The sequence below is a fragment of the Prionailurus viverrinus genome, unplaced genomic scaffold (genome assembly GCF_022837055.1).
Source record: "Prionailurus viverrinus isolate Anna unplaced genomic scaffold, UM_Priviv_1.0 scaffold_80, whole genome shotgun sequence".
NCBI classification, from domain to species: domain Eukaryota; kingdom Metazoa; phylum Chordata; class Mammalia; order Carnivora; family Felidae; genus Prionailurus; species Prionailurus viverrinus.
Window position 1 is genome coordinate 141,948 of NW_025927642.1, and position 22,743 is coordinate 164,690.

Sequence of the window (22,743 nt, forward strand, 5' to 3'; positions counted from 1 at the left end):
CTTTTCCTCTCCAGTCTACTTCTAAAACTTTATTGGGAAAAGGACAAATAAATCAGTTTATAAGCAAATGTAATTACACTGAATTATCAAAAATGTGTGTCATGTTGGGGGGGGGGGGCTTATTTTAATAGTTTAAATACCAGCCCGTTTGGTAGGAAGTTCATCCCAAACTTCTCTTGGTAAAAAGGTAAGCATTCATGCAGCTTAAAGATTGTGGAAAACCCGATTTTCTTCCATGATGCTATCACTCTACAGTCTAGAGAACGCAGCCTTCAACATGAAAAATTGTCACTTGATTTTTTTTTTTTTTTTGCTCTGACATGTTTTAGACACAAGAGCTGCAGATTCTCAAGGAAGCCATATTTCAAAGGTTTTAAATAGCAGTATTTTTCTGCATTTTCTCTTATTAAAATTGGTGCATTTCATCCCAGTTTTAAATGCCACTATTTTCTAGCTGATATTTAAAACCTGCTTAGAGAGAATAATGTCTCCATCTGAAACATCTACTTCAAGAAACCAGCTAGTAATTAAAATACACAGGAGAAAATGAAAATAATTCATTTTTACAGACTGGAAAAAAACGTTAAAACTTATCATCTAAGTCCTTCATTTTACAGATAATAAGAGTCCACAGAGGTTAAGTAATTTGCCTCAGATTACCAAGTTACGAATAGCAGTACTAAAATAGAATAAGGTATTTTAATTGCTTAGCTCTACCTCAAATCAACCAAGTTATATATATTCTCATCACTTGTCACTCAAGTTTTAAAAACAATTATCACTCTCATTAATTCCTGATGAAGAAAGAACTCCCTACAACACATGTTCTACATTTTCAAACTTGTTCAAGTTAATAAACTTCAAATTCTAACTCCCAACAACAACAAAAAGTAGTACTATCTAAGAACTTTCCTCTCGAAGTTTCAAAAAATAAAGTTTAGGTGTACATACCCCTCAACTGCCACAATAAATTTTGGTCTATTCTTTCAATTCCTGTCTCTTAACTACACTTGAGCTGGGTTTATTCAACTACAGAGAGAAGGAAAATTCTCGAAGTTCCTCTTTGACAAAAAGCATGGACAATCTGTCAATGACATGACTTCATCATTACTCCATTAATATATTTCTGACTTACATTACAAAGAGTCATGTTATCAAGTTACTGTGTGAAGAGTTAATGAAAGGCTGGAAAACACACTGTTGGTTGACATTGGTACTGAAAGAAGGTGTGGATCTGACACTGTTAACATCAACTGAAAACCTCAGCTTTAGAGCAAAAAACAGAAAAAGCGAACAAGTTCTTTCAACAAAAAGATTTTTCCTTTGAAGCTCTGATCTACTAAGTGCACCAGCACTGTGGAGACCACATGGGTAAGAATTTCAGATTTTCATTTTAATGCCCCAATAAATCAATTCTACATGTTAGCTTTGGATATTCAAGGGCAAAACAGAGGGCACAGTGGAGGCAATCATTTACCCTGGATCATTTTCAAGGACTAAAGTCCAACCACTCATTACTTTACAATTGTTCCTTTGTGCAACTGATTATTCTCAAAGTACTGAGAGAACGCAGTACTTTTCTCTCAAAGACCCTGGCAACGAAACCTAAGACAGTATGATTTTCATTACAAACGGATGCAGCAGGCTGGCCAGTAAAAGGGCAGAAGATGCTGTCTTCTTAAATATTACTAATCGAACTCTCTTCTGGTTACAAATTATCAAAAATTAAAAAAAATTAGGTATATATGTTCCCTCCTTATGGCCTCCGGGGTCACTCTATAAAAATATCTTATTAACAGGTTAACAAACCCGTATTTTTAATGTACGACCAGCTTAGCAAGGTGGCAAATTTGTTTGAAAACATAAAACACAATCACCACCATCGCTCAACAACACACATAAACAGATTCAAAGCTATGTTAGGCACAAAAGTCCTTACCCCATTTTGCCCAATGAGAACTTGCTCTGAAGTTTCTGCTCTTCTGCTACAGAATAACTTCCAAAGGAATTTCTCCGTCTGCTATTTCGCAGTTGCTTTTCCACCCCCCGAGATCCTTTTCTGGAGGTATTTCAGTGGTGCTTGACAATTCAATTAGTTCCCTTAGGTAAAAGGATTTCTCTCTCGTAAATACCAAAACGTTCAAGCAGAGGTGGCATTTGCTTATTAGAGTTAAAATGCTGCGCGGAGGAGACAGCGGTCAACTCTATTCCACAAAATGAGTCTACGTGTCTGTCGGAAACGCAGAATCCAGCTTCACCGAGTCCTATAAAAAACGAGTTCGGTGGTCATTTCGCTCATGTCCTCCTAGACACTCGGGAAGAGCCAGGTAACTCGGCCTTTTGGTGCTACTAAGGCTGCGGGTTCAAATTTCTCCACCACACCAGTTCCCTTGGGGGTGGAGCATGTAACCCAATGCGACGTGCACTTTACAGAGATCCCTACGAGAAAATAAAAATCCTAAAAGCAGTCATGCCACTGCTTCCCTGCGCTCACGTTAGAAAAAGCTAGATAGAAAAATCTCCTCGAAGTGCAAACCCAACAGCTCGCGATGTGCACGGCACTCCACATTGGAATCTGTCTTTTAAATGTTTCCCCTCCTAAGACTCGGAGCAGAGAGGAGGTGGGGAGGAGGAAGAGAAGACTGGGCAGGATCGATTCATTCTCCCGAGGAGAATAAACGGAGCCATTTCCAGGCTGGCAGCAGGCTGGGGGCGCAGCGCACGCCGGGGAGCAGGGGGAGGGGTCCCGATCCCACCTCCCTCAGCCCCTTCCCGCCTCGCGCCGCCGAGCACAATGGAGCCCTGCTGGCGCCCGGCCCTTCATTCGCGGCTGCCCGTCTTCCCTCCTCTCTTCGGAGCACCGCAGGTCTGAGGCTGCCGGCGGCGGCGAATGAATGAATCAGAGAGCCAAGCCCCACGCTGCCCCCGGCACCCGCTCCCAGCGCGAGGGCGGGCCGAGCAGCGGCGTTGGACTGAGCTGAAGGGTCGACGGGCGGGCGGCTAATCCCGCGTCGCGGGCAGGGGAGCGGGGCTCGAAGCCGCGGGAGAGCCGCTGCTCCAGCGCCCCCACCCGCGCTCCTCGCCTCTCACGCTCCGCGCCGCCGCCACACGCCGCCTCACAGTCCCCGGGCCCGCCACCGCCTCCTCACGCTTCCATCACCGCCCACCTCCGCCGGCCTCGAGCTCCCGCTCGGCAGAGCAGCGCCGGCCCGGGCGGCCTGAAGCCCGCCGCTGCCTCCGCCTCCACCGGCCGCTCGCGGAGCTGAAGGCGCTGCTTCCCGGGTCAGCGCCGCCCGCGTGAGCAGAGCGCGGCGGCGGAGCGGGCTGCGGAGGGCGGGGGAGGAGGCGGGGAGAACCGGGGGCGAGAGCGGTCCCTCCCCCCGTTCGTGGGAGGGAGCGGGAGGCGGCCACCGCCTCTGAGCCGCGGGAAGGCGTCGGGGGCCGGGGCGCTGACCCGTCCCTAGGGCCCAGCGGGGCCCTACGGGCGGCGGGAGAGGAAGCAGCAGCCGCGAAGGCGGCGGGAAGGCTGGTGGTCAGGGGCCGAGACGGCCCTCGTGGGGAGCTAGTCCGGCCTGCAGGTCCGTCAGTCCGTCCTTCCTTCCTTTCCCCCCCTCCCCTAGTGGCGGGCGGCGGGCGGACCGTGCGCTCTGCTCCTCCGCTGTCTCCTGGCCCTGCTCCCGGCCGCCACAGCCTCCTCCGCGCCCCACACCAGGTGCTCGCGCTGTGTCTCCATCCTCCCCGCAGGAGGACCTTTAAATAGCAACGTCAGCGCGCTCCTCTCCGCACACACGTCACCCGCCGCTCTCGTCACCCGGGTGCGGGGGATGATGTCACGCGGCCGGAAGTACTGCTAAATTAGGGAAGGAGCAGGGGGAGGAGGACTCGGTGAGCAGCTCTGTGCCCACCTGCTCTCGCTTCTCCTTAAAGGCCAAAGCACAGGAGACAGCCCTAGAGGAGCTCCGAGAAGGAAGCGGCGGGAGGAGATTTCCTTGCAACAAATGTGCCAAACACAAGTGAATCATTCGTAGCAATAGTGCCGAAGTGTCAAGCGGGTGATATCCTATCTCCCACTCCCACCTTTCGCAGCATCCCCAAGCTTCTCAAGTTTCAACTAGCACGGAAATGTGGGAGGAGAGCCTGATCACTGGTGGTAGATGTATTTCCAACAAGACTTGGGAAAAAGCATCTTAATTTTTGAAAGAGTTATTAAATGCCATTCTGAACATAGTAGACTTTAAAACTTACCCCCCCCCCCCATTAGTGGTTACCCACATCACGGAAGAATAAAGAGCAGAACTATGAACAAGCGGTACAGTGTTATAAAGGATGGTAATTAAGGTTGGAGGAGGGAAGGCAGTCAAATGATCTAAATGTTTTCATTTGCAGAACAGCAACATTTTGGCACAGAGTAGTGAGACAATCTTTAAAAGCTCACATCGTAATTATTGTCATATCTGTAGCAAATGCCAGTATACCCTCCCAGTTCCAGTTTATCAAGAATATGAATTCCAGTCTATGGACTTTAAAAATAAGAAAGACTACCAGATTCTTATTAATATTAACAAAGGTTCATTCAGATTATTTTTGTATTCTTTAGTTTTGGCCATGGAGTATATAATTACAATATCACTTAAGTATGTTGTTTTTCATTTCCTATATGACAAGGGTGAGTAGCCATTTATAGATTTACTGATTATGTATGTTTGTGTCTATAATAAATCATATTATGAATGCTTTTCAAATTGCAAATTGCTACAAAGTTTTAAAATGTCCTTTTATTATTCAAGTACTGGGTAAACTCGAATAATGAAGTTTGATTTGGTTTAATTTGATAATCATGACCCGGATATGGAATTACTGCATAATGCCAAAGGCCATTGCTATTTCAGAGTTGGTCTATAAATTCAGTGACCATGTTTTCCAAACTAAAATCCATACACATCATTTGACAACAGACAAAATATTTGAAATCTGAAGTGACCTGGAAAATCCAGAACATAAGATTACCAACCTACAGTGATTATTGGGAGAGCTATAAATGGATATCCATGCATTTGTTTTAAATAAAAGGAGATAAAACTCAACACAATTTCTATCATGTATGTTTTAAACATGTTTTAATGTTAAACTACTCACATGATTCCTAGTTAAGGAAATTGGTTTTCCAGGGTTTTGCTTTTACATTTTCTTGATCAAGTTAGAAGCTTGATATTAAAGGACACCAGCCAAAAAAGTTAGGACCAATTTGCAATGAAATCAGGCTTTCTGTTTATCTTCACATTATAAAATCATGATCTTATAATTTGAAATATTGAAAGTAGTTTTGTTAAGGTTATAACAAAGGTTAATCAAGAACAACCCCTGCTTGCCAATTTGTCTAATATATATTATCACATTAATGGAAACTGGTACTGACTTATATTTCAGATAAATGGTAGCTTCTTATGTGTAAAATGTTAAAACAATAAAACTGTCATTCTTCAAATAATGTCGTCCCTTGGCACTTGCAAATTAAAATACAAATTAAGTTATTATTCTATAAAATCTCTCCACAAACTATTTACTATCTGTACTAAATCACTTTTCTCTCTTTCCTGCTCTTTCCATTAGTCCATGTAGATTAGAGCTCTCACTTTACCGTTTTCAAACACTTCATTCTACCCTTTTAGCAGAACTTCCTCCGGTTTCCTATCTTATTCCCCCTCATCTTTACCCAACTGTCAAAACAGCATGTCAGCTGCTTTCCTGCTTTTAGAGTGCTGACCCTTCACTAGAGATTCTACTTTTCAAAGCTACCATGGTCTCTTTCTTCTTTTGTCGACTTGAAATTCAGAGCAACTTTTTTTTCTATATAAATCTGTGCATCGTGATGTAATTACTCAGATTCTATGTGATTATTTAATGTTGGCCTCTGTCCTCAACCTAAAAAAATCTACCAATGGTTGGTCAATTTTTATTTCTAGCTGGTATGGGGTTAGTATATTGAGGAATACATTTGTTTGTGTATTCAAAGGAATAAGTAAAACATTTTATGTATCAGAAAAAGTATCTGATCAGAAAAAAATAAAAGTACTTGGGAATGCAAGCTGATGCAGCCACTCTGGAAAACAGTATGGAGGTTCTTCAAAAAACTAAAAATAGAACTACCCTACAACCCAGCAATTGCACTACTAGGCATTTATCCAAGGGATAGAGGTGTGCTGCTTCGAAGGGACACATGTACCCCCATGTTTATAGCAGCACTATTAACAATAGCCAAAGTATGGAAAGAGCCCAAATGTCCATCGATGGATGACTGGATAAGGAAGATGTGGTATATATATATACAATGGAGTAGTACTCGACAATCAAAAAGAACGAAATCTTGCCATTTGCAACTAACGTGGATGGAAATGGAGGGTATTATGCTAAGTGAAATTAGTCAGTCAGAGAAAGACAAATATCATATGACTTCACTCATATGAGGACTTTAAGAGACAAAACAGATGAACATAAGGGAAGGGAAACAAAAATAATATAAAAACAGGGAGGGGGACAAAACATAAGAGACTCTTAAATATGGAGAACAGATAGTTACTGGAGGGGATGTGGGGAAGGGGCATTAAGGAATCTACTCCTGAAATCATTGTTGCACTATATGCTCACTAATTTAGATGTAAATTTAAAAAATAAAATGAAAAAAAATTATTAAAAATAGATAAATAAAAGTACTTTTCTGCTCCCTTGAAACAATTTCAACACAATTTTGAGAAGAGTCAGAGAACCATTCTATGGCTTTCCATGTAAAATAAATCATCTGGCAATGCCTCAGTCAGTTAAGCATCTGAGTTCAGCTCAGGTCATGATATGGCAGCTCATGGGTTCGAGGCCTGAGTTGGGTACTGAGCTGACAGCCTGGAGCATGCTTCGAATTCTGTGTCTACCTCTCTCTCTCTGCCCCTCCCCCATTTGTTCTCTCTCTCTCTCTCTCTCTCTCTCTCTCTCTCTCCCCCTCTCTCTCTCTTTCAAAAATGTATAAACATTAAAACAAATTTTTAAGTAAATATCATCTAAAACCAAGCTGATGTAACCCAAATGCTAACAGTGAATTTCCAACCCGGATTGCTTTGTATGTTTTTTAAAGTAGCGAGCTTCCTAGAAAGTAATATATTTTCTTTTCCCGGAAGAGGTAAAAAGTACTTTAGTAGAGTTTCAAATTTCTAACAGTTCCTGTTTCCCACTACACTCTGAAAATTTGTGGAGAGGTTTATGAATACCCTCTGATTTTAGAACCTGTAGGCGAAGGCATCTGTTTTAGTTACAGAATTTACTTCCATGCCCTTAATAGGAGATGGCAATATTCAATGGGGTGTTCATAGATTGGGTGTGAGATATGTCTTTTTCAATGAAAAGACACCTAGGTGATAGACTTTGTAAGAAAGATGGTTAAAGCCAGATTTTATTTTTAATTGCTTAACATTAGGTAATAGCAACTCCCTTTTAAGTTCTCTCTTTTTAATTACCAAAATACCAGTATTACTTTGAATAAAATCATAGTAGAAATAATAAATGAAAAGATAGTTCAGCAAACAAAAGAAGTCTCAAGATTCATGGTTTATGCCACATAGTTATGAAGAAACCAAATAACTAACAAAGACTAGAAGTAATAATAAGTAATAATAAAAAAGAATGACAGAGTTGTAGGGAAACAGAGCTTATCCAGTTCATCGTCCAAAGTCATCCCACCTCCTCCACAATATAACAGACATTGGGTGGCAGTAAAATGTGTTTGGCCTATTCCAAACCCTATTTTATTATTAATTATGTTCTGAACCAAACCAAGGTAGTTAATGGTTCAAGGATATAATGGTTTGGCATCTCCAGGATATAATGGTGGGTTAAGGAAAATTTTTATTCTTATGAGTTTGTGCATTTTTTTATCAGAGGCCTTGGGAGTGGTGGAGGGAGGGAAGTTAGAGAATTAGTTTCAGGAAAGATATGATTTAGAACACATGGGAGATAATCTCATAAAACTATCTTTTGCTCTGATTTTTTACTGTAAATTCATTATTTTTTTTTCTAAAAATGGTTAAAGAGATGTAAATATAATCCCAGACTTATTAAAGAACACACCAGAAAGTTTTTGTTTGGTGCTATGAGAAAATTATTGCACAACTATATGTGTGAATTTTTAAAATATTTAGAATAGATGGGGATATGGTGCCTTTGAGAAAATTACCTGGCTTAATTTCAGGTTGATTGTTCTAAACAGCAGTTACCGAGAACAGGCTGGAAAAAATATGCAGATCTGCAGAGAGCTACAGTAAAGAATGTTGAGTAAAAGCTTGTGCTATACCTGTGCGTTTACTTGGAATGGAATGCTGTGGAAGCTGATTGCCATGGTAACCAATAAGCTTTTTCCTGAATGGGAGAACAGGACAACCATGAGGAAAATGCTTTAAATGAGCTACCTTATTCTGTGATGCTTCTGGTGCTAGCTAAGAGAAAAACAACACCCAAAGTATTTAGGATAGCCATGCTTATAAAAGGAAGTCGCTTTCTTTCCAAAGAGACAAGGATGAGGCAAAAATTGGGGACTTTCAAAGGGAGATAAGGGCTTAAGATGGCAACTGGAAACTCTCTGAAGCAGAACATAATTGGTAAAGACTCTGACATGACTAAAAAGGGCAGAAGCAATACCTAGAAACTGTATTAAGGCTCTCCCAAGCATAAGAGGTCAGGCATAAGTGAAGATTCTTAACCTTTGAGATTTTCAGCCAAGATATTTCATGAGGAATTTATAAGACCTTTTATTTCTTTTAATCTGGTTCTAAATAGTAATTTCTCTAAAAATTGAAAAGGAAATGGCAAATATATTTTTATTCAATGTACCTTTTCTATTATTTTAAGAACAAATTATATTTCATCTATACATAATAAATATGTATATAGATACAAATACATGTATAAATATAGATACATCTCTATCATATGCCTGCATTGACTTGGTCATCTGCTAAAATGTCTTATCCTTAAAATAAAATCCAAACTCCATGCCTTGGCCTAAGACGTATTGCATGAGGGGCCCCTGTCCATCTTTCTTACCTTGGTTACCATACCCCCCTATACCTCCATTGCTAGTGTATGGGTTAGTATATTAATTGCAAGAAACAAAAGCCCCACCCAATGGTGACCTAAGCTATAAAAGTGTTCAAATTATTTAAGAATTCCGAGGGCGGCTCAGTTGGTTAAGCGTCTGACTTCAGCTTGGGTCATGAGCTCGTGAATTCGAGCCCCACATTGGGCTTTCTGCTGTCAGTGTGGAGACCCCTTAGGATCCTTTGCCCCCCCCCCCTTTGCCCCTCCTCTGCTCTCTCTCTCTCAAAAATAAATAAATATTAAAATGAAGAAGAAGAAGAAGAAGAAGAAGAAGAAGAAGAAGAAGAAGAAGAGGAAGAAGAAGAAGTCTGAAGGTAGGTGGTCCTTTGGTGGTTTGGAAAGTCCAAAGTGTCGTTATGGTCCAGGCTCTTCCCAGCCTTTCACTTTGACATCTTAATCTGTTGTCTTTTAAACCTGGTTTGATATCTCATGGTTGTTAGATTATTACACTTCTAGGTATTACAGTCTCACAAAGAGCATTTCAAAACAAAAAAAGAAAGGAAGAGACTTAGGATTTTTTTTCCTTTATGCCTATGTCTTATGAGAGAGAAAAACTCTCAAGAGGCCCCCAGAAATTTTCCTCTCACGTCTCCTTGGCCAGAACTGAGTTATATTCCTATGTCTAAATCAATCACTGACAGTTTGGAACAGAATTTCCATGATTTTCTTAGACCAATGGTGGTTTATCCCTTGAGCCTGCATATTGCATCTGAACCAAATTAGAGCTCTCCCATCAAGGAAGAAAAGGCAGTGGGCATTAGGCAAGCAGACCACATATGCAACACACGACCCAAAGCCACTCTGGTATTCCTGCTAGTCTTCAAATATGAAAAGACTGTTTGAAATGCATTGCCTTTGCCACCTGGAACACATATGCCCAAGATTATCACACTCCTCATCATTCAGTTCTAATTTCAAATCACATCTCTTGAGAGACACCTCCTGAGTATTCTTTATAAAATACCAGAATATACATAGTCACTCACCTTCCACTTGATTTACTTTATTTTCTTCACAGTGTATTCAGCTCTATCTAAAATATATTATAGATTTATTAATTTTCTTATACACTTATACACCCCATGAAGAGCAACTTTATCTGTAATCTTGTCTACTTTCCATCTGCAATAGCAAGACAATGTCCAGCACATAGGTGGTACTCAGTAAACATTTATTGAATGAATGAATTGCTAGATTTTCAGTTATACTTAGGTAGAAATTACCTAGTTAACCAGGGTTCTTAACTAGTTAGCTGGAGTGAACCACAGAACCCGCTCTAACTGGAACAGAGATTTACTAGAATGGTATATGCAACTAACAGAACCACTGGGAGGGCTAGGAATCTCTCTAGACTGAGCTCCCAGGAATAAGAACTTGCCAGAAACAGAACATTTAAATGAGTTACTTTGAGGAGTGCTTAATAATGATACTACTCTTTACAAAGGTGGGGCAAGAGAAAATTATGTGGACAGGAGCTGTGTCCTTTGCTGAAGGGTCAGAGCCAACCCACAGAGACTTCACAAGAAGGGAGCCCAAATAAATAAATAAATATCTCCGCTTCACTTTCCTCTCTACCCAATCGTCCATTTCCTGTTGGCGCTCTTCCTAATCTTAACGTATAGAAAGCTAGGGAAGGCACAGGAGTCCAGTGATGTAGTCCATACAGATTGTCTTCCTGGGGGGAAGGGGAAATCAGGGAAAAAGAAGGGTGCAGGGGCATCTGAAGGGGCAAAAGAAAATATGCAGCCTGAATCATATTCCATTTATCAGCTGTTAGATTAGCAATGATTTTAAAGTTTGGCATATGGAAAAACAAACACTACCACACACTCTTAACCATGTCAATTGGTATACCCTTGAGGACATACTTACATTTTGACACAGCAGTTCTACTTTAAGGAATTTATTTTACAGATGGGCTTTCTCAAATATTAAAAAAAAAAACCAACACAAAGGTTTTTCTGTATTGCTATGAAGTTTAAAAAAAAGATGAGACAACCTCTATATCGATCAATAGGGGAATGGTACATAACTGACCATTTTATTACACGGTGTGACCATATAATAAAATATTATGCAGTGATTACAAAGAATGAGGTAGATCTATAGTGCTGATATGGAAAGATGCCTAATGTAGAAAAAGAATTCTGCATGGATATAGTAAATTAAATTTCAGTTGCCTTTAAGGAGTAGGATTGTAAATTTGACAGAGATGGGGATTTTTTTTTGCCATTTGGATTATTTGCATTTTTAACCATAAACGTATATTATTTTCATAATACAAAAGCAAATCAAATTATTTTAAAATATTATTTAAAATGCAAATACACTTAAAATTCAATTGCAGGAGGAGAGAATAAGGCATTACATACATTTCATTTTCCTATCTCCCTCAGATTCTTTTATGAAGAAGACTATGTAAGGTTAAAAAAACATTTATAAAAAGAAATAAAAATAACGTATTTTATTGGAAGTAGTCATTCCATCATACTCTCCACTGATGCAATCATATGTGGATATTCTATTTTAAGCAAGATGCTGATGAGATAGCAAGATAACCAAGATGGTGAGAAAGAATCAAGACAGCGCTGTGTGAGTTGTGGGTGAAGGTGAATGTTTAATTTGCTGATAACAAAACTCAAATGTTTAATTTGCTGGTTGATCTCATAGCATGTCCATCACAAAGAATGGGCAATAGCTATGTGAATATGTGCTCTATAAGGTAGTAAAGGATCGGTAGTAAAAATTAATAAAAGGCAGGTTTTTAGCTCAATATGAGAAAGATTGCAAAAGCATTCAGATCTATGTGAATAGAATTGTTTGCCCTGATAATCATTGGCCCAGCTCTTCCTCCCCTGTATATTGAAGCAGAAACTAGCCATATGATCATTTGCCAGGATGATGTAGAAAAGATGTTTGTATCAGGTAAGAGGTTGGATATAACACCCCCAAAGCCATTTTTTATTCAAAGATTTTATGACTGCCCAACTCTGAGCTCATGTCAAAATAGTCCTTCACCCATTAGCTTCTCTACATTGTCTTCTTCAGAGAACACATCCTCTCCTCTGATGTCATTCATCACCACTGCACAACTTACTTTCTCCTCTTTCCTTCAGGCTCCAATCTCACACCTAGCTTACTGAATAACTCCCATTTGAATGTTCTTTTGGGGAAAAAAGAACTTTGTTTGTTTGTTTGTTTGTTTGTTTGTTTGTTTTGAGAGAGAGAGAAAGATAGAGAGTGCGTGCATGTGAGCAGGGGATGGGCAGAGAGAGAGGGAAAGAGAATCCCAAGCAGGCTCCACACTAAGAGATGCTGGGCTGGAACTCAGGAACGGTGAGATCATGACCTGAGCAGAAATCAAGAGTCAGACGCTTAACCGACTGAGCCACCCAGGTGCCCCACACTTGAGTGTTCTCGTAAATCAAAATGGCTAAAACGAATTAAACACCTGAAGCACCCATAATTGTCCTCTTGAGATTTTCTTATTTCTGTACATGACAGGTCACCCAAGGCTAACAGATTTGGCTGGCAAAAAGAAAGCAAATCAAAAACAAACAAAAAACCCCACAAGCTTTGTAAAATCCAGACAGCTTATTACTTACATAGATAACAAAAGCAGGAACAGCAAAGGGGCCCGCTCCTCACCTCCCTTTTCCCGCAGAACAAGACAGAAACAAAAGGGGCTAGGTGAAAATGCAACATGAGAGGTGGGATGCTGTTGCTGATGAGCTGATTCTCTGCTGCATGCAGCCAAGTAGTTTTATAGCCTGCAGTTGTATGCTAAGGAGGTGGAGATGTATAGGAAAGAATGTGGCTGATGGTATTTGGGAGCTAACCTCTAAATTCTTGAAATTTCCTGAGAGATAGGATGTCTTTGACCATCATGTGATTAGAGAGTTGAGACACTTTTTTCAAGTTTAATTTTTATTTATTTTGAGAGAGAGATAGAGAGAAAGTGGGGGAGGGGCAGAGAGAGAGGGATTCAGAATCTCAAGCAGGCTCCATGCTGCCAGCACAGAGACTGAAGGGGGGGCTCGAAATCACAAACCATGAAATTATGACCTGAGTTGAAATCAAGGGTTGGACGCATAACCAACTGAGCCACCCAGGAGCCCTTAGAGAGTTTGGGACTTTGAACCAGGTGATGTCAGCCCAACCTCTGGAAAGGAGAGAAGGACTAGAAACTTAGTTCAATCATTTGGCTCATGATTTAATCAATCATGCCTACATAAAGAAACATCTATAAAAACTCTGAACACAGAAGTTCCAGTGAGCTTCCCTGGTTGGTAATCATACACTGATGTGTGGGATGGTTACACATCTTGAGGATTTGAAAGTTCTGCTTTTAGGACCCTCCCAGAGCTTGCCCCACATGGGTCTTTTCAGATGGCTGGTTCTGTTTTATATCCTTTAAAATAAAACTACAGTCATTAGTGTAGTGCTTTCCTGAGTTCTGTTGAGTTGTTCTAGTGAATTATTAAAATTGAGGGGATCATGGGAACTTCCACTTTTGTGGTCAGAAATGTGGGTGGCTTGGGAAATTCTGAGCTCTCAGCTGGTGTTTGAAGTGAGGGTAGTCTTGCAGGGGGGACTGTGCCCTTACCGGTGAAATTTGACCTAACTCCAGGTAGTTAGCATTGTAATTGCATTGCAGAGGAGAAGTTGGCAAACCTCTTACCTCCTTAGAACCTAGGAGATGATGAGAAACTGCCTCATGATAATCTCCTGGAAAGATATGGAGACAAATGAGAAATGGCCTTGAAGAAGTTTCTCATAAGCTTCACATGGGCTCATGTTCCAAGAGGCTCACAGGACATTCTGTGAAAATTCAAGTCAGCTACAGTTAAGCTTTGCATCCAAAAGGGTCTGGAAATACAGCAAATGTTATCCTTGACTCATGGAATCAGAGAAATTTTGGCTTTTTTCTTGATGTCTTTCTTCTTTATACTTAAAAAAAAATTCTTTTTAATGTTCATTTATTTTTGAGAGAGAGACAGAATGTGAGCAGGGGAGGGGCAGAGAGAGAGAGAGAGAGAGAGAGAGAGAGAGAGACATAGAATCTGAAGCAGGCTCCAGGCTCTGAGCTGTCAGCACAGAGCCTGATGTGGGGCTTGAACTCACAAACAGCAAGATCATGACCTGAGCTGAAGTCAGATGCTTAACCGTCTGAGCCACCCAAGAACCCCATTCTTCTTTATACTTTATAGAGGCCATTTAGGGAGTGATTAACTATGGGGACATCCTGCCTAGGTTTGGATCTCACTTCTGTCATTTAGTAACTATATGCCCTTGATAGTGATCCATTAACCTTTCCTCCAAGGGCTCAGCTGGCTCCAGAACCTCCTATGTGTGCTTTCACACCCCTACCTTTACCTTTTTTACCTACAAAAATATCACGTGGAGCTATCATTTCCTCTTAGGAAATGAAGATTTTCTTTTGTGAATTCATGGCAGGCCCTAATTCATTTTATTTTCTCATTAAAATAAACAGCTCGGGGAATAAACAAAAACCATGTTAGTTTGGCTTAACTGTTTTCCTGGTAAACTAAGACTTCAAGCAAATTAGCCTCTTGAAGACTAAGCTTTCTCATTTGTAAAATGCAAATAATAAATAATAATCCCTACTGTATAGAGTTCTTGTAAGGATTAAATGACTTAATAAAACCCTTAGAATGGTGCCTGGCACACAGATAGCACCCAACAAATATTACCTACTTTTAATACTTATATGTATTATCTGATTTATTTATAGTGACCACATATAATCTTTGTAAACAGAAAAAATAAAATTAAAACATGCAAAAATTCAGAATTTCTATTATATACAAATCACATTCATTTATTTTTTAATTCGCAACTAGACAAATTGGCCACATTTTTGCTTATAATCGTAACCTTATAGTCATCATATAAAGGAATGGGATAGCTTTAGGAAAAGTATTTGAAAACTTCAGTGAATATCTTAGATGAATATATACATGTATAACATATATATTTAAAATATATATATATATATAATTTTAAATTACTTGAAATTCTTCAACCACTCTCCAAAAAAAGCCACACTTAAATTTTTATCTCATATATATTTAAGGGAAGTACATTAAAATGTTCATGTTTTTTTATCTGTGGATAATGGAATTTTGGATTTTTTTCTTTATACCCTTACACATATCCTAAATTCTTCCAAGTCATCATGTATTACTTTTTGTAATTAGAAGGAAATTTTACATCTAAAGATAAAATTATTCTGACCAGAATTCTTGCACTGTACAAGAAGAACGTAGAAAACTGAAAAACATTTGAGACTCCAGTGACATGAGAGATCACTTTTGAAATATTCTGAAATCATATTTTTATTGGTTTTAACAAGATTTACCACCTACTCAAAAATGCAATAGAGTGGTCACCATAAGACAAATTTGTTTGGAAGCACTTGAACCAGCACATGAATAGTCATGACATTCAGGAATATGTCCCTGTTGAAAAATAGTTTTTATAATCTGGAATGGCAGTTGTTCTACTAACAGAGTAAGCTGCATGTAGAATAAAATGGAAAGAGTTTTAAGGTAGAGATAAAGGATAAGAAAGTATTTTAATGAAATTTCCTTTTGTTATGTTAATGTAAATTACAATTGAATACAAACATGAACTTTAAAGAAATCAGTAAGTTCTTGTATATTTAGGGATATTGAGAACATTGACTCTGAAGATCGACTTTGAGTGTGAGTTCTCTTGGCCCAGCCGGGTAGCTGTGGATACATTATTTAATATCTCTGAGTCTCATTTTCCCAGTTTCTGAAATGTGAATAATAATAGTACTTGAAGGCCTTGCTGACATAATTAAATGAAGAATAAAATACCAGTACTTTGCAAGTGCTTAGTAAATGTGCTCTTTGTATAGGAAAGGTAACTGTCAGTTTTTCGTTTACTGATGTGAAAATTAATTGCATTCTTTCTATTCCACTTATAATCAGTTGTGTATTTATTTACTTTTTAATGTTAATTTTATTTATTTTAGAGAGAGAGAGAGAGCATGAACATGCACGTGGGTAAGGGGCAGAGAAGGGGGGACAGAGGATCCAAAGCTGGCTCTGTGCTGACAGCAGAGATGCTGATTAGGGACTTGCACTCATGAGCGCTGAGATCATGGCCTGAGCCAAAGATGGATGGATGGTTAACCCCCTGAACCACCCAGGTACTCCTATAATCGGCTGTCTAAAAGGAATTATATAAATGGAAACGAAACATTAGATTATGTAAGAATTAGAGGAATTGACTCCAAAGTTGTTTCCAAAATGAATTCTCCTTTAAGGCATGCAAAACCTTTGAGACTTTTACACAGAGGCATATCATACCAACACTTTGATCTTATCAAGTATAAAAGGAAGCAAAAACAGAGACCCTAGTACACAAATACAAAATCCTTTCTAGTTCAAGCCCAGTAATCTCTGAATCCTTCTGAACTACTACATTTTAGTGTCTTCCATCCATGAATTAGACTGCAAATTACCATTGACTCTGGATTTATCCCATAGGAGCAGGAGTAAACTCCTGGTGTTTTAAGAATGCCTTCCTGGCACAAAGGCTCATGTCACCCCTCAAAGGACTTTGGAGATCTCAAAGTTGGCTTCAACTCTTGCCTGTGAGTTAACTGAGCCCTTGCAAGTACATTAGGGTACCTGATTACAAGGGTTAGTTAAACCTCCACAAAACATTTTTCCTTCAGGGGAAAGCCTCTCTTCATAGTTCTTTGGCCCATCCCACCCCTACAGGAAGGCTTCTCTGGAGTGACAGAACATCCCAGTTTGGACCCACAGAGAAAGTGGGCCAGCTCTATGCTTTGCCTAGAACCTACTTTAAATTTTTTTTTGTTAATGTTTATTTTATTTTTGAGACAGAGAGAGACAGAGCATGAATGGGGGAGGGTCAGAGAGAGGGAGACACAGAATCTGAAGCAGGCTCCAGGCTCTGAGCTGTCAGCACAGAGCCCGACGTGGGGCTCAAACTCACAGACCACGAGATCATGACCTGAGCCGAAGTCGGATACTTAAACGACTGAGCCACCCAGGCGCCCCTGCCTAGAACCTACTTTAGAGGGAACAGTGGGACTCCAGTTACATGGAGCCTTCCTCATGTCCAAGGCACTTTATTAGCTACCAGCATCCCTCTGCAATCCTGCTCAAACAAAGGGTCAAATAAAGGGTCAGTAATCCTGGGCATTAAGTGTTAAAAAATGAGAACTGCTTCCTTTCTGGCTACTTACTCAAACTTTCGGATTTTTCCTACCATTACCCCCATTTGCTACTGCTGGCGTTTTCTGCTTGGAATAACTGTTAACCTACGAAGCTGGTAGGCTATCTTTTAGATTACTTTCACAAAATTTAAATATATTTGTCCCAGCGCACAAGAATCTGTGAAATGCTGTTTATGCTCCTCCAAATTAAGACGTGTTTATTGATTCATGTACCCTGTTTCTTCATTTTAAGCCAGCTACCTATACTTGTTTTTTGTTTTTTTTTTTAAGTAGTGCCAATCTAATGATGACTCAATCAAAATTTCTTATTAAATAGGAGGAAACGGCTGGGCATATAATGATTATGGGGAAGTTTTATATTTAGAAATTTTATCCACTAGTTTTCCCTTTAGCACAATAAGTCATTATTTCTTTAAAGACCTCATGATATTTCTTCGTGTAGTTTCCCTTATGAGGTATGGTGCCTTTTCCCTGATAGGTTTTGTTTATGCATTTTTCAATGGTCCTACCCTTTAAATACAGATTCAACTGGTTTGTCCTGTATAATGTGATACTCACTATCAGCAAGTTTCCACAGCTACGCCTGCAATTCTTCTTTTAGATAGAATTTAGATAGGCAATCCATCAGTCCCCTGGAAAGTTTGCAGTAACAGGATACACAACTTGGTCAGCAGTTGCATAATTTTACTCTTGGTATTCTTTAAAAACCTAGGTAGATCAAGTCTGTTGATTTATCTCTTTCTGGCGTGTAAACTAGGTCCTGGAGACTTCTCATTATATATTCACACCACCTTCCATCTGTATAGAGTTTTATGCTTTTCAACAATTTTCAACTTTTTAATGGGTCCAATAGTATTCATCTTTGTGAATCAAAAAATAATTTATTTTTTCTGTAAACTTAAAACTACTCACAAAAATCTGGGGCACCTGGGTGGCTCCGTTGGTTAAGTGTCTGAGTCTTGATTTTGGCTCAGGTCATGATCTCATGGTTCATGCAATCGAGCCCCACTGTGGGCTCTGTGGTGACAGCATGGAGCCTGCTTGGGATTCTCTTTCTCCCTCTCTGTCCACCCCTCTCCCCCCTCTCTTTCTCTCTCTCTCTCAAAATAAATAAAGAAAAAACTATTCAAAAAATCTATTAATCTTTTAAAAAATTCCCTAATTTATGAGTGAGACTCCTGGTATTGTTTCCTTAGTAAAGATGGAGGAAAAACAAAACAATTCATTTACTTTATTAGGACTGTTTTCCTTTCCAACCCAGTTTAGTTTCCCTTATTCTCTACTTTACCTGTCTGGCTTATTTCAAGGTTCTTTTCTTGCTTTTTCTTGCTTTGTAGTTCCCTACATAATGCTTCTTAAATTCTTATTGACCATCATGTATGACTATTATCAGTTGATTTTCAAAGAAAGCTGGAAAATGTTTATAACTACTACTGTTATAATAGCTTTTATTTACTGGCTATCTATTGCATGTCAAGCACTGTGCTAAACTTGTTATATGTATATTTTTCAGTCAATCCAAAACAACTCTAATGGGGTGGTATTCTGGATTCATTCCAACTTTGTAGAGGAGGAAACGGGAGCTCAGCAGGAATGTGTTGTTTGCTAAGGTCCGGCTAGATTGGAATTTAGCTCTGCATAATTCCGAACCTTTGCCCTTAAGCCCTATGCTCTTTTGCCATTAAACTGGAATTAAATCAAGCATTTCTAGAACTATGGGTGACTAAGTTAGGATGTTGATTATCTGCATTCTGGACTCGTTCTGCCACAAATGACTACTTGATTGAGGGCAGTTGACTTAACTTATGGGAGTCTGTTTCTTCACCTGTTAGATTCAGTGTACATTACCAGACCTTAATGCCTTTCAGTTCTATGATTCTGTTTATGTAAATATTCACCAATGCCTATGTGGTCATGGATAGGCACTGGACAAAAGCAAAAATTGTTTAAATATACCTCTATTATAAACTGAAAAAGAATAGTTTTATATTATTCATAACAATTTCTCTACATAAGAGGAATATGTTTGTTCTTTTACTTTATAGCAAAAAAAATTGAGGTGCTCATTAAGCAGGACAGCCCCCGTTTTTGAATTAGTTGGCAGTTATGTCTGTAAATGAATGTTTATTCATTGCCATGAGTGACGGATATACATGCTCACTTCTTGACTTGAAAATGCAATAGTTGAAAGTGAATAGAACAGAGCATTTATTCTCTTCATTCAGATTGTATTCAGAGTGATCTCATGAAGAAAATTACCAGTGTCAGGGTCTGAATTTGGCTAAGTCAGATTTATTTCTCCAGATAGTTTTTGTATTTCTAAGCTTTTATTGTTCTATATATACTACTTCAGCCTTTTGTTTGTTTGTTTCCATTTTGTTTCTCTGTCTCTCTCCACCCTGTTCCACCCTGCTGCTTGCCTCAGAAGCTTGGAGTTGCAGGCTGCATCTCCATGACTCCCGTGAGCTGGAATTGGAAGGTGGGAGGTTTCTTCCTTACCCTCCTGTTTTCACACCCCTGCTCTCTGGTAGCTGCACCCTTCCAACCACGTTTTCTTCCAGGTTGGTCTTCTTCCCCAGCTTCAGCTCTCAATGGGTTCTGCTGTTGCCTTTCTTTGTTTCTTCAGCCCCAGGGGAAAAATGGGTCTCCCTCTGGAGCTGGTTGCTGGGTGCCTCATCATATTTTGTCTTTTTTTTCTTTTTCGTTTTAATGTTTATTTATTTACTTTGAGAGGAGGCGTGAGAGGTGGAGAGAGGGAGAGGGAGAATCCCAAGCAGGCTCTGCACTGTCAGCACAGACAGGACTCGAACGCTTGGCTCGAACCCATGTTGAGCTGAAATCCAGAGCTGGACACTTAACCGACTGAGCACCCAGGTGCCCCAACTTTGTCTTTTTTCTTAACCTGGTCTATAAATCTTTGCATAGCCTTTTCATTAGAGTCTCTTCATTTGAACCATCTAGGGTGAATTTTGTTTCTTCCAGAGGACACCATCTCTTACCTAAAACACTTTGAAATGGAATTTAAGTACCTCTTTCTCAAGATGGTATCGATTTCAATCACTGAATGTATATTGGGTATCTTAATAAACATAGGATTATACTGAGTACTACGAGAGGTACCAGTGGTATTTGTGGCATGATTCTTGCCCTTGACAAGTTTAAACTCTACTTAGAAGGTTTCTGATCAATATACTAAACGATATGCAATACAGGACTTTAAATCTTAAATTAGGCAGCTCATAGGACTACTCAAGTGACACAAGGTAAAATTATTATCGGAAACACTCACCTTCCAGATATGCCACACTTCTTGTATTTTTTAATTTCCTGAACTGGAAAAAAATTTTATTCATTACACTTATGAAACATGTTATTCTGTACTAGGAAGTATTTGTGAAATGTTAACCAGCCGTGGAACACTCATTCTGGAAATATCCTGAGTAGGGGAAATGTGTCCAAAGGTACCTGCTGTATAAACATCTTGAGGGCCAACAGGTCATCGCTCTGTGGGTAAGAAGAGTTCATTAGCCAAACAAGAAGAATGGTGGGCCACTTGTCATTGATCGGTCTGGAACCATCCATCATTCCCGTATACTACATGAGTAAGATCGTGATCAACTGCTTCTGACTCTGAATTTCACTGGGAGCTCCATATGGGCCCAGAGACATGTACTAAAACCCAACCGTGCTTATCAGTATATTTCCCTATTTGGTTTAGAGAGGCTTGGGGACAGAAGAATGGGAAAAGCATATACTACACTCTGGTGCCTAACGTGATTATTGCGATTCAGTAAACAGGTTACTCTTTTTATGAACCTGGATGTCAAAAGTACAAATTTATGTTAGACCCCAGTGGGGTTCTCCATCAGAGCAGAAAAAGGCTTTAGGTGGGTTTTGGGGTCTTGTTTTCAAATTTGATTAGAATTCAGATAGGCAAGAGAGTAGACAGACTTACAAGAGAGAGAAACAATACGAGGGTAGGCAGAAATGTGGAAATGAGCTAGGTATTACATACAGGATCGTGAAGAAACCTCCTTGATTTGATGACAAAGTGCACTTTGAGCAGTACAAAAATAATCTGTCCCTATCCCTATAGGATAGGGACAGATCAACTTTCTGTAATGGAGCTGATGAAAGAGAACAAAGCATGAGAATTTCAAAGTTTTATCAGCTATGTGATTTGTCTTTAAGTAATGTAATTTGCTTTTAAGTATGGATGCAGCCACTCTGTAGAATCATGGTTGGTTAAAAATTGCTATCATATTCAATAAGCGGGGCTTGAATTGGACAGGATCTGGTAAGATTTTAGATATGGAAACTGATTCTGAAGTCCTGTGCTAGATGTAGGAAGACAGGAAGTTCAGAAGTGCATTCTTAGCTAAACAGAGTGTAGGAATAGATCTACTAATGAGGCAACATAAGTGTGCAGCTATGGCAACAATACTATCATTCAAGATTGCTTCCTTTCCCAAAGCAGGAGACAACATTACAATGATTTCCTCTCTCTACGCAGGAGCCTGCTTCCTACCAGCCAGGTAGGTAATAAGAGAAGCTTCACCATTTTTTGCCAGTCCTTCCACGATGGGGACTGGGTAAAGTAAAGGTCATAGGAATAGGAATAATATTGTGTGGGCATAGGAATTTTTAAGGTCTTAGCAAGCACTGTCTTGTTAGTGCTACATTCTATGGGCTTTTCCTTTGTGTCTTCACCCTGTGTTCTCCCAATTGCAAATGAAGAAAAGTGGCACTGAAACCCATCCACCATTAACAATTGCTGCTTAAATGTCTTTTAGCACTTGGTTCTGGAGTAGCAATTATTGGAGCACTTAGCTAATAAATGCCTGGTGAGTTTCATCTCTGGATATCAGAAAATTAAATAAAAACGCCAGAAAACTGGATAGTAAATTAGCAACACCGGTTATTGAAGTGATATGTAAGTGTCTTTTTTCACATTAAGGTACCAGTATGATATAACACTCCTATCATGACAGTGCCTAGACTCCTTGAGTTAGCAGAACAAAGAATTTACCCTCTACATAACTATTTCAGGCAGTAAAAATTTCTAAGTCAGCACCATTTTTCTCTATAAACCTGTCTTGCATACATCACATTGATGTGAAGTCAGATGAGATAATTACGCGAAGACACTTTGTAAACTGGAGAGCTAGATAATGGTCAAGGAATCATTATTACTATCATTTGACGAATCAAGAAAGAACGTATTGGAAGGTGACTTGTGGATCAGTATTTTCAAACTCTAGAAAAAGCACTTATCCTTAAGAACTAAAAGGAATGAATTAAGAATTTTGAAGTCTTTATTGAGTTTGATATGTTAATAATAATCT

General features: G+C 39.5%; 2 protein-coding genes across 7 annotated transcripts in view; both read right to left on the minus strand.

Annotated features, from left to right (window-relative positions):
* LOC125159885 (homer protein homolog 1) overlaps positions 1-2,082 on the minus strand; it is a 143,263-nt gene extending 141,181 nt beyond the window's left edge. For all 6 annotated transcript variants that reach the window (XR_007149964.1, XR_007149965.1, XM_047848539.1 and 3 more), the window contains exon 1: positions 1,940-2,082. Coding sequence is in view for 4 of the 6 variants with exons in the window: in XM_047848539.1 (XP_047704495.1) it covers positions 1,940-1,944 (5 nt within the window). In the remaining 2 variants the exon portion in view is untranslated. The remainder of the gene's footprint in view (positions 1-1,939) is intronic.
* On the minus strand, positions 2,082-20,983 carry LOC125159887 (translation initiation factor IF-2-like). The gene is made up of 6 exons (XM_047848542.1): positions 20,864-20,983; positions 20,688-20,725; positions 8,336-8,400; positions 3,849-3,988; positions 3,168-3,750; positions 2,082-2,264 (listed from the first exon to the last, which is right to left on the minus strand). The coding sequence occupies exons 1-6, from the start codon at positions 20,981-20,983 to the stop codon at positions 2,089-2,091; spliced, it is 1,122 nt and encodes a 373-aa protein (XP_047704498.1). The 3' UTR covers positions 2,082-2,088.
* Between the last annotated feature and the right edge of the window lie 1,760 nt (positions 20,984-22,743).

What these genes read in the sequence shown, in the direction of transcription:
- LOC125159887 (XM_047848542.1), bottom strand. Translation starts at nt 20,983, where the DNA reads ATGATGGATGGTTCCAGACCGATCAATGACAAGTGGCCCACCATTCTT. An exon ending in GCTCCTTCCCTAATTTAGCA is followed by an intron (nt 3,751 to 3,848) that starts GTACTTCCGGCC and finishes TGCTATTTAAAG; the next exon opens with GTCCTCCTGCGGGGAGGATG. An exon ending in GGAGCTCGAGGCCGGCGGAG is followed by an intron (nt 2,265 to 3,167) that starts GTGGGCGGTGAT and finishes CGTTTTTTATAG; the next exon opens with GACTCGGTGAAGCTGGATTC.